We start from the raw sequence: 12535 nt of genomic DNA on the forward strand, positions 1-12535 counted from the left end.
GCATATAATTTGCTTCGCCTTGCAAATCAGAATTTTTTATGTTGCTGTTCTAGGCTAATCAACGACATTTTTTATTTTATCTAGTCATAAATTGGTCCATTTTGGCTATATCTAAATAGGTCTGTAGTTAGTCTTAAACTGCAACATTTCATAAACAATTTTATTTAAGAAAATGTTTTGTTCTGGGATTTGACCCAAGTGTTAACCAAGCAGTCAGTTACAACTGAAATACTGTTCAGTGTCCAGAGAAGAATATTATATTTGAAATGTTGCCCTTGAGGGATCATCAGAAAGTTGGCAGGAATTTTTTTCAGTCTATGAAATGGAGCAAGTATATTATGAACAACTGTGATCTTTATATTTTCGTCCAGGAATGTTACATCAGTGCAGTGTAGTGGAATAGAGCCCATCAGAGTGTCAGCTTAACTTTGCTGGACTGATCACTTCTATGAAAGGAGTAAGTTAGAATCTTGAAGAGTGTGTTCCTCAGCACGATGCAAGGCACTCTTGGATGTCACACTCATGAAACCATGGTTCTCTAAAGACTGCTTAAGGATACACAGCCATTTCTTTTAGGATCTGATACTAAAAATGTGTTCCAGCTCATGAAGAAGTAACCATCTAAGAGAAAACAGGTTAAAATGCTTTTTCGAAGAGTTCCATTGTGACATCTATAGGCAGTTGTGTGACTCTAGGGTTAGACTGTTCCCACATAGAAAGAGTTCAAGAGATTAGTCTCTTGGTGACTGATATATGCGTTGATTTTTTAAATAATCTGATACTTTAGAATGAATGTTATTAAACATGCTAAATATGATTATCTAATTATAATTATCCATTGGGGTTTCATTTTAACAGCATTAACATCTCATGAGAACAGATTTTGGTTTTAGCATATGTTTTAAATGTACTGGTTGACATTTTTATTCAGAAGGTCATGACTATTCATTTCCATGGAGTACCTACTGATTTGTTAAAATAATAAATGTACTCCTATTGGGTCAACATGCTCTTCTTTTTATTTAAACCTTGAGTCATCCAAAGCTCAGAACTTTGTGTTCATAGTTGGTTCAGTTTTCCTTCGTTCTGCATATCTAGCCAGTTCTTACCAGCTCTCCCCCCAAGGCCCCTTACCCATCCTCTTCCATTTCTACAACTCTGAAGTCTTTAGTTTGGAAAGACCCTGTAGAGATGATTTTGTCCAGCTGACTAACTCATTTATAAAGAATTGAGACTCAGAGAGATTGTCCAAGAGCCAGAACTATGATCTGGAGTTTCTGACTCCAAATTACATTTCTCCAAACCGGTCGGTAGGGCAGAACTCTAGTATCTAATAGTGATAATGCAGTTAACTTTTCTATAGTGCTCAGTTCATACCAAGCACTGTTCCAATCTTTAAGTATATTAACTAATCTGTTCTCAGTAACTCTTAGGAGATGGTGCTAGAGAGTCAACATAGGATGGTATAGTGGTGGATATAGTGTGTTTTTTTTAAACAGCTGTTTTGAAGTATAAATAGCCTATAATAAGTCTCATTTAAAGTGTACAAGTGATGACATTTTACATATGCATATACCCATGAAATTGTCATAGTCAAGACGATTAACAGAACATAGTGTTTTAAGATCTGGCTTTTAGTTGCTATCCTGTCATTGACTCCCTGCGCGACCTCAGGTAACTAACTTACAAACCAAGGTTCTCTTCCACGTAAAAATGATCTTTGAATCCTTTCCAGGTGAAAATAATGTGATTCTTTGTAGGCCATCTTTCCACCCATCCTAATGCTGGAATCTATTGGAATATTGTATCCAAAAAAGTCATCTCCTCTTTTCTTGGGCACTTTCCAAAATGACTTTGAGAGGGAGCCCATTTCATTTTTAGGATCCATAAGTGCTACAAACTGCTTCCTATTATTAATTAAAAATATCTGCTATTTTGCCACAACTGCTAGCTAGAGCTCCTGTCCTATATAGTGGGCACTAGCCACATGTGACTATTTAAATTAAAATAAAGTGAAATAAATGAAATGAAGACTTGAGTTCCTCAGTTCCACTAGCCACATTTCATGTGCTCAGAAACCAGGTGGACCTAATGGCTATCACTTTGGAGAGTGCAGCTGTAAAATACCTCATCACAGAATGCTTTTTGGAGAGCACTGCTGTGGAGCACCAGAATGACAGGGTGGGTCTAGCCTGCCTTCTGCTTGGCCAGCTCTCCGGTTACTTACGGCACTCCCATTACCTCTTCATGTCCGAAAGGCTGCACCTTTTCCTTGGCCTTTGTCCCTTCTCCCTGTACTTCGGTACTGCATTGGTTTTTTCTAAATGTCAGTTTCATCATGTCATTTTTTTTGAATAGGGAAAATCTTTAATTCCCAGTTTTATCTTTGACTTTCTATTGCCTGCCAAAATTGATATTTAGTAAAAAGATTTTTTTGAATGCTTGCTGTGTTCCGGTCACTGTGCTAGGTGCTAGGGTTGTCAGTGAACTCAGTGGGGTAGGTGCTAGAATATAGGAAGAAAAAGGGCATAAAGAGGAAGGAATGAAGGAAGGGATGTGATTAGTCTAACTAAACTTGAGAGATCAGAGAAGGCTTCACAAAGTGGCTGATGCTTGAACTGACTTTCGAAGAATTGGTGAGAATTTGTTAGGCAGAGAAGTTGGAGGGTATACAATATGTATAGAGAGGCACAGAGACTTGAAACGTCTTTATGTGTTTGGGACTTGCAGGGTTGGGAACTGCTGGAGCAGAGCATGAGGGGTTGAGTGGCAGATCGAATGGGTAGATAGACCTTAGCTCACTAGGACATTGGATTTCCAATGTAATTATTTTGATTCATCTATGTAGTGACATGTAACCATAGTTCATTCCTTTTCATTGCTGTGTAGTGTTCCATTAAATGGAAATAGCAGTTTGTTTATCCATTTGTTGTTGGAAATTTGGACTACTTCCAGTTTTTGGCTTGTACTCTTTATAATTAATTAGTGTTTATGGTGAGGTACTTAGAAACCATGTTGCTGTCCTTTATCAAATTTTGAATTTATGTATTTATATATTAATATTAGTATGGACTCATGGATCCCTAATTCAGTCAGTGGATTATAATTGATTGCTATTATTATTTTGATGCTCAAAGTATCCCAGGTTTGGCCAGCAGGAGCTTGTTCAAACTGACTTCTGTGCTCTTTCAACATGTCTTTGAGCACTTCTTTATTTTCTGATACAAGAAGATATCTTAGCCTCATTTTGTATTTCCTTGCTCCAGCCCTAGAATCAGTAATTTCTCCAAAAAGCTCTGGTTACTTTTAAAGCCTTTCAACAGATGTAGCTGGGAAGTATGTGTATATATATACACACACATACATACATATTTACATCTCTATCTATTCTGTATCTATTTATATATTGAAAAGCATGAATTTACATCATCTCTTGTTCCGGTTCATTATCACAAGGTTTATTCTACTCTACTCTTCCAATTTTGTAACTCCCTTCTCTGATAATGAAAAACCAGGCTCCCATTATCTGCAGTGGATGTACAATCCTCTTCTTCTTTTTTTTTTTTTAATATATCTTTATTGATTTCAGAGAGAGGAAGGGAGAGGGAGGGAGAGAGATAGAAACATCAGTGAAGAGAGAGTCATCACTGATCGGCTGCCTCCTGCATGCCCCTGACTGGGGATCAAGCCCGCAACCTGGGCATTTGCCCTGACCGGGAATCGAATTGTGATCTCCTGGATCCTAGGTCGATGCTCAACCCCTGAGCCACACGCGGCCAGGCTACAATCTTTCTTTATGCAGTGAATCTCCCAGCCATGTAGACTGTTTCTTCAACTCTAGCTCAACTGTGTAGCCTGTTCCCTTGGCCCTGGCCCCATGAAACACACAGCTCAGTACTTGACCAGGCTCTGTTGAATGCTGGGCAATACCTGGCCCTGTCACATAACACCAGTTGAGACCCTAACCCCAGACATACTGGTCTAGTCCCAGCAAACATTTGGGTGAGCCCTGGGCTTTGCAGACTTGCTGGATGAGCCCCTGTCAAGCCACCAGTCCTGGTTTTGGCAGATGCATAGCTCGTGTCTGCAGCCTCTGCAGTCACTCCAGCTGAGGCCCCTCTTGAGATGTTGTTCCTGGAAAACCAAGACCAGGCCCCAGCAAACGTGCCTGCAGTCCCTGACCCCGACCAAGGAGCTCCAATTAAAATTCAACCTGGCGTGCTCTCCTCTCCTTTTCCAGAGCAAGCCCACGCCTTTCCTCTTCCTTTCCTCTTTCTTTCCTCTCTCAAGGCCCATCTCTCTCTCTCTCTCTCTCTCCCCTAAGCTCCAAGGGCCCTTCTTTTGCCTGAGTAACTGCTTTCCTGAGCCAGTTTCTTCTATGGCTCACTTCTTCTACCTCTGTGACTTTCTAAATAAACTTTCTCTTATAGTTTGAAAAAACAAAATTAACCTTGCAAAATGTTTATATCCTTGATTGATACCTGTATTAACATAATTACTTGCTTTAGTCTACATATTAAATGTTTCAGTAGGGGAAAAAATAGTCTTTTCAGCAATTGGTGTTGGGCTACTGGGTAGACACATGCAAAAGAATAAAATTGGACCCTTATCTTACCTCATATACAAAAGTTAAATCAAAATGGGTCAGACACCTAAATGAAAGAGCTGAAACTATAAAACTCTCAGGAGAAAATATAGAAGTAGATCTTCATGACGTCATATTTGGCAATGGATTCTTAGATACTACACGAAAAGCTTGAGCAACAAAAGAAAAATTAGACTTTCATCAAAATTAAAAAAACTTTTGCTTTGAAAAATACTATCAAGAAAATGAAAAGACAACCCACAGAATAGGAGAAACTATTTGGAAATTTTATATATATATATATATATATATATATATATATATATATATCTCTCTCTCTCTCTGACAAGGGACTTGTATCTGTAATACATGGTGGGGCAAAAGTAGGTTTACAGTTGTTCGGTTTCGGAACAATCTGCTCTTTTTCTTAAGGATCACCTCAACATGGCAGGGAGAGCTCATGTACCGGTTAATGTGCCCATGAGCTCTGTAAGTTCTGTGCCACATCTTGGGAGCTTTTTTCACCTGGAAGTACTCAGTGACCAGAGGATCTACATCTACACCCTTAAGTTCAGCCATTACTCTGCATTTTTAAGCATGTGCAGCAAAAGTTCAGCACTCTTTGGGCCACTGACCCTTTGTCCAGCCCCACTATTTGGCCAGGGCGCACCTACCAGCTCCACCGTTGTAATGACAATGGCACACATTGCTTCTGTAAAGTGACATCCTTCAGATACTTGGTGGCTTTTTGGATACGCATGCCCTTTATGTCCTGGGCAGTTTCATGAGCCTTCTTAAAGCGAGCACAAAGATTTGAACATCTTGGTTTGCATAGTTTTGTGGGTTTTTCTGGGTCCAGTGAGTACTGAACCATTTTCAAAGGTTACGTCAGGCCCCTTTTGGGAAAAGCTTTCTTTTTTTAAGGGAGAAATTCTGCATTCTTTATGAGTTTAAATTGTAAGCCGATCTCTTCATCAGATTTTTTGTATTGTTTAACTCTTCATAGATTCATTTGGTACTTTGTATCAACACCTTGTGTTGCCATATATTTTTTTAATAGGGTGGAGACAAGTACTCTAAAACAAGAAAGAGCAGGGTTATGAATCCTACCTCCTAGGATTGTTTGGAGAAAAGGAGGTAATGTATATTAACATGCTTAGCTTCGTGCTTGGAACAAGTGCTCAGCGAATGTTCCTTACATTCCAGATTTAAAATTTCTTTAAGAGCAGGGCTAATGTAATGTATACTTCACATATTATGGACTTAACATTTTACTCATTAATATAATTTTATTCTCATCATAGTTTTTAATGTTCATCTTTTGTCTTGCAGTGATAAAGCTGGAGCATCTGTTTGTAGATGACTCGGGTCGATATTTGGCTGTTCAATTCCATCTGGAATGTGCATATATATTTTTATATTATTATGAATATAAGAAAGCAAAAGATCAGTTCAGCATTGCTAAAGACATCAGCAAATTACAAATTGATTTGACAGGTAAGACTTTTTATCTTTTGATTTATTTTTATCATAAAACTAATATATACATCGGCAGTTTGGTTATATTGTTTGGGCATATTTGCTTTTCTGTTTCCTATTCTTTGCTTTACAAAAATAGATTTTAATTTAAAAATTTATAGTTTTGCAACAAACTTGAAATTATACGTTTTCTTTATTCCTGAAGACGCCCATTTATTTTCTAATCTAGTTAGACACATGCTAGTAGTAGTATAGGAGCCAGGCAGAACACAAAGGAACTTTTGACCATTTGGTTGTGGATGTGGGTCTCCTAAGACCCCTCCCTCCTGATTCCCAAGTTTGGTTTGTCCTTCCCACATTGTCCTTTCTTGTAAATACCCATCTATGGCTTTTATCCTGCTTTTTTTGTATTCCTTAAGACCACATTTTTGACTGTTTTGTGTAGATGTTTCTTCAATGCCTTACAACACTATCTGGCATATAGTAGTGACTCAATAAACATTTGATGAGTGAACAAATAAATTACAGTATTTCTTCTAAAACCTCTGTGTTTCTTCTGAATACCAAATAAGAAACATTGGTTTCTTTTCATGTATTGCTCTGTCCCTCGTGTCTCACAATATAAGTGGCTCTCAGTATTGAACACAGTAATGAAAGTCAGACATCATTAGCTGATTGCACTGTTTACACTTGCTGGACATGGGCTGCAACTCCCAGTCTGTGAGTATTCAAATGCTTGAACCTATTATGTCTTCCCTAGGCTGGGCCTGGGCTATTTCTACAGCCCATTCTTAGCCTCCAAATGCCATCCTTCTTACTCAGCTACATAAAATCCTTCAGATATATTATGAGTTAAATATGACTTTGTGGCCTGGTCTGGGATCTTAGTCATCTTTTATTATTGTTTTTGTAGGGAAAATTTTTAAATATTCAGTTTACAACTTTTGGAACAATGGTCATGTATAAGTTGGAGTTTTGTCTGTGTTGAAAATATGTAATATAACTTGTGAGGTTAGTTTCAGAGATTGTGATTTTGAATATTGTGGACTTAGGAGACTTTTTTGGACTACTTGAAAAACTAACAGTACAGTAGTACCATGTATGGTTAGCTTTAACTGTTGGTGTATTTAATACCTAGTGTTCATAATTTTTTCCAAGCTAAGAGTGAGCAACTTAAATACAAGTGTGGTATTCACAAATAATAGGTGAGAGTCAGATTGCTTTTTCCATTTAGCGATAGCCTTACTATAAAAACTTAAGTTGTGTTAGACCATCTCAGTAGCTGTTTTTAGTGTAATGTGTAAAAGGTTGATGTATAACTTAGAGCCAGAGTCATAGCAGGATGAAGTCCAGACTTCTTAGACTGGTCTGTTATCAAGGGTCTTTGTAATGTGACTCTTACCAGAAGATGGATGTGAGAACTTTTGTTTCTCTTAAAGCTATTGTGCAGCAAGTTATTTCAGTTACAAAATGAAAAAAAGATTGGTGTTACCTGAGGCCAGATAGAAAGACTGGGATTTAGAACCTGAAAACCCTGGCTTTAAGCTCTGGCTCTGATACTGAGAAGCCCCATGATCGTGAGCAAGTGACTCTGTTCTTCAGAACCTCCGCGTTTTCATCTGTTATGTGGAGCTGATAATATTTCTTCTACCTACGTTACTTAATGAGTTATTCTTTTGAGGAAGTAGGAAATGCGATGCAAAAGTAAGTATGTGGAATCTGTTGGCAGAAATCCTGGGTTTGAGTTCTGGCCCCATGGTTTATTGGCTTTATAACTTTACAAGTCATTTAAAATCATCATTGGGACTCAGGTTTCTCTTTGTGAAATGGAGAAACACGTTATAAACTCTAAAGTACTCTGAAAATATTGCTCTTTATGATCATAGATTTGATTGACAAATCAATAAATATAATTTTATATTTTTTTCAGGGGCTTTAGGCAAAAGGACACGGTTCCAGGAAAATTATGTGGCGCAACTTATTCTTAGTGTAAGAAGGGGAGGGGATGTATTTTCACATTGTGAATTCAGTCCGGCCCCGACTCCTCAGGAACATTTAACCAAGGTGAGTAGGATCCTGAGTTATTTAAATTAGCCTCCAAGTCTAACACTTTCGATAGGTGAGTTTCATAGAAACACTGAATGGAGTGGGAAGAGGCGTTTTGTCCCCTCTCTAGCTTTTTTAAGGAGCCCGAGGGTTAAAAATCCCCTATGTTTATGCCTTTTTTACCCTTAAGTAGAGAGAGAATGGTGTTCCGTTCTTCAGTAAGCATGAATTAATAATGCAGTTAGTTGTGTGTTACCCGCCACTCCCCCTTGAAGAAATCCAAAAAGCAGGCTCAGTAGAGACTAATGTTTCTAGCTGCTACCATGTTTCTTGCCTTATTTTTGCCTTCTGTGGGTATTTATGAACACTAAGACTTAAAATTTCTTCAGCTTCTAAATATATAAGTACATGATCCGAATTCCTTTTTACCAGTTTTCCGATTTGTCTTGTTACTGTTATTGGGCTTGTTCTTGCCTTAGTATGTTTTTCTTGATGTGGCTAATGCTTTCTCTTTTTGACACTTGAATTTATGGCCCTTGGTCAGTTTACCTACTTACAGGCTTTTCCAGCTGCTTCCATGGAAACCATTAGCATTTATATTTTCTTATCCCAGAGACCCCAAATCATTTTTTGTTGTTCATTGGTTGATGTTACTGCCTGTGAAGCCCATGTCTTCCTGCTCTTCGTTCTAGAGCCTGCAGACACATTTACCGTGGATACATTGAGCAAAATTCTATTTTGTACTGAAAATAATGCCAAGGGTAGGGGCTAGGGATGGCAGCAGTCAGGAGCCCCAAGGAATATCTTTGATGAGATACTGCACACCTCCTGGGATTGCTCCAAGTATGCTGCTTGCTTTGCAATAACTTCAGGGAGTAACAGCAATTGGTTATAAGAGGAAAAGGAAGGCAGGAAAGGAAAGATGTAGAAGCTTAGGGATAAGACTACACAGGGTGCCCCCTACACTTCCTGAAGTTGGCAGGGCCATAGTTGAATGAGCATTTGCACTGCTGTGTTGATGCTGGTCAGGAAACCAGACTGATAACTGCTTCCATCCTCCATAGAATATTCTGGGCCCTCCTTCTTGAGCAAGTAACCCAAGTCCTTCCCTAAGTCTTAGATTAACTGTCATCAGCCTTGTTTTTATTTTTTTATTTTTATTTTTTAAACATATCTTTATTGATTTGGTACTGCAGTAGACCCATTTTAATTTCAAAAAGAGCTGAGTGGGAACATAGAGAATCTTGGGTGGAGATCAGGACTGTTTTGATCACCTGATTGTGCCTGGCACATAGAGAATACCCTGTTGCTAACACTGACATGTCTATTCTCAGGTCTTCTGCGGTGGAGGAGGAGACTAGGGTTCCTGTCACATCCTTAATGTCCACCCTGGGCGAGAACCTGGGACAGTTTTTAGATTCTTAGTTTCCTCATTTGTTTTCCCCATACCACTTTGTTAAAGGATCAGATTAGGTGTCTATAAAGGCACTCTACAAAGGTGTTACTGATCATAGGGAATTTACCAGCAGGTTGATACAACCCTATCAGGATGCAGAAAAAATGAGAGTTTAGGGGTTCTTTAGAGCTGACCTGTCCAGTTGGTAGCCATCAGCCACGTGTAAAGTAAAAGGCACACTGGATCTGTAGACTGTGTACAAAAAAGGATATATAGTATCTAATTAATAATTTTCTGTTGATACATGTTACAAGGATAATATTTTTGATGTATTAGGTTAAATCACTTTATTTTTATTTTTTAAGCTTTTAAAATTGAATTTATTGGGGTGACATTGGTTAATAAAATCATATAGGTTTCAGGTATACAATTCTACATCATCTGTATATTGTATTGTGTGTTTACCACCTAAAGGCAGGACTCCTTCCATCACCATTTATCCCCCCTTTACTCTCTTCTACCTCCCCCACCCCCTTTCCCTCTGGTAACTACCATACTGTTGTCTGTGTCCGTGAGTCTTTCTTTTTTTTCTGTGCTTAATCCCTTAAGTGTGCCATTTAGAAAACTTAAAATTACATACATAGCTCTTTTTTTAAAATTATGAAAGGTGTGTGTTGAAAATGGATGGTCACCAGGGTGTGCTGTGCGCCTGCCAACCCTGCCTTTTGAAGGATGCTCAGTCAGGGAGGAAGAGGCATTTTTTCACGGGAGACTGAGAAGCAGACCAATTTCTGTGTTCCTAGATGTTCTTGAGGGTGCTGTACTGTTTCTTGAAACCTTGTAGATAGATCTGGACCTATAGTTAGGATGAATTTGAGGATAAACAAGGAAAGCTGTCTTTTTGGGCTGTGATGTGGACAGAGGACTGTTATCAATTAAGAGATTACCTGTTAAGAGGTTGACATTTTAGTCATAAACAGTTTTCAGCCTCCTGAAATAGGGGTGTGAGGAGGTTCTGCTCAGCTCCATTTATCTCCTAAAGTCTTCCTAGGTTTAGCTGCTTTTATTAAATTAGAAAAAAGTTAAATCAGCTTTGTTGAGGAAATATTTACATAAAATAAAATGTATCTATTTTAAATGTACAGTTTTGATGAGATTTGGTAAATAGACACATGTAACCACGAGCATAATCAAAACAGTTTCCATTCTGCCGAAAAGTCTGCGCATATTCCTGCAATCACTTTCCCTCCCACTGATCTGCTTTCTGTCACAGACTAGATCTGTGTTTTCTAGAATTTCAAATAAATAGAATCATACAGTATGACAATTTTGTGTCTGGCTTCTTTCACTTAGCCTGATGTTTGAGAGTCATTGATATTTTGATAGCAATAGTTAGCTTCTGTTTATTGCTCAGTTAGTACCACAATGTGTTTATCCATCCCCTGTTGGTGGACGATTGAACTCTTTCTGGTTTTTGGCTATTATGAATAAAGCTGCTTGGAAAATTTTTGTGTCAGTCTTTGTATGTACATATGTTTTTAATCTCATGGGTAAATATGTCGGAATGGAATGGCTGGGTTATGTGATAAGTATATTTTTAACTTAGTGAGAAACTGCCAAACTGTTTTCCAAAGTGGTTATACCATTTTGCATTCCCATAATCGGAGTATGAAGGCACCAATTGCTCTACATCCTTGCCAATGCTTGGTACTGTCAGTCTTTTAAATTTTTGCCATTCTTCTGAGTGTATCACATTGTGATTTTACTATTTTTTTGATAACTCGTTAAAAACAATTTTATTGAAATATTACACACAGAAAAATTGACCCATTTTAATTGTACAGTTTGATGAGATTTGACAAATATATACAACCATTACAGTCAGGATGTGTTCCACTACCCTAAAAGTTCTATCATGCTCTTTTCAGTTAACCCTCCACCCCCCTGGCCTTAAACAATCATTGATCTGCTTTCCGTGACTACAGATAATTTGGCTTTTCTAGAATTTCATATGAATGGAATCATACAGTATGTACTCTTTTGTATCTGGTCTCCTGCTTAGCATGATGATTTTGAAGTTTATGTGGTTGTGTGTGTCACTAGTTTCTTTTATTGCTGATTAGAATCCCATTGGGTAGATATACCATATATATAATTTTTAAAAATTTGCTTGTTGACAGACGTTTGGGTTGTTTCCAGTTTGGAGCTGTTACAGATAAAACTGCTGTGAACATTTAAATACATATGTTTGTGGGGACATGTGTTTTCATTTCTCATGGGGAACTACTTAGGAGTGGAATGGATAGCTCACATGGTAATGCATGTTTATTATATGAAACTGGCAAACTGTTTTCTGTCGTGGTACCATTTTAAGAAAGTTCCAGATCCTTGTCAACATTTAGAATTATCAGTCTTTTAAATTTTATCCATTCTAATGTGTGTGACTACTGTTGTCCAGGATATTCTTGGGTTGCTTGTTGGCTGTTTGTATATCTTCTTTTATGAAGCATCTGTATAAAACTTGTCCATTTTTATATTGGGTTATCTTGTTATTACTGAGCTGTAAGACTTCTCCGTATTCTATACACGAGCCCCTTTTCAGATACTTCTTTTGTGAGTATCTTCTCTGAGTCTGTAGCTTGTCTTTTCATTTTCTTAACAATGTTTTCAAAGAGCAAAAGTTTTTAATTTGATGAAGTCCAGTATTAAGTTTTTCTCTGATAGTTCAGGTTTTTTATTGTGTCTGCCTACCCCAGTATTGCAAAACTTTTCTTTTAGGATTTCTTTTAGAAGTTTTTTACTGTTAGCTTCTACTTTAAGGTCTGTGATCAATTTTGATTTAATTTTTGTATAGGGTATGAGATAGGGGTGAGGGACATTTTTTTCCTAAATGGATATCCGGGTTCCAGTCATTTATTGAAAAGACTTTCCTCTGGTCAATCACCTGTGCACCTTTGTTGAAAATCAACTGACCATATAATGTGGATCTGAAATTTTGGACTCTATTCTATTCCATTCAGCTGTATATC

General features: G+C 37.8%; 1 protein-coding gene across 1 annotated transcript in view; it reads left to right on the plus strand.

Annotated features, from left to right (window-relative positions):
- Positions 1 to 12535, plus strand: part of TTC27 (tetratricopeptide repeat domain 27) — a 104718-nt gene that overhangs the window by 18367 nt on the left and 73816 nt on the right. Inside the window, exons 6-7 of the mRNA XM_081156906.1 lie at positions 5918 to 6082; positions 7995 to 8128. Of these exons, the coding sequence (XP_081013032.1) occupies positions 5918 to 6082; positions 7995 to 8128 (299 nt within the window). The remainder of the gene's footprint in view (positions 1 to 5917; positions 6083 to 7994; positions 8129 to 12535) is intronic.

This window comes from Miniopterus schreibersii, assembly GCF_964146895.1.
Source record: "Miniopterus schreibersii genome assembly, chromosome: 13".
In the NCBI taxonomy this organism is placed as follows: Eukaryota; Metazoa; Chordata; class Mammalia; order Chiroptera; family Miniopteridae; genus Miniopterus; species Miniopterus schreibersii.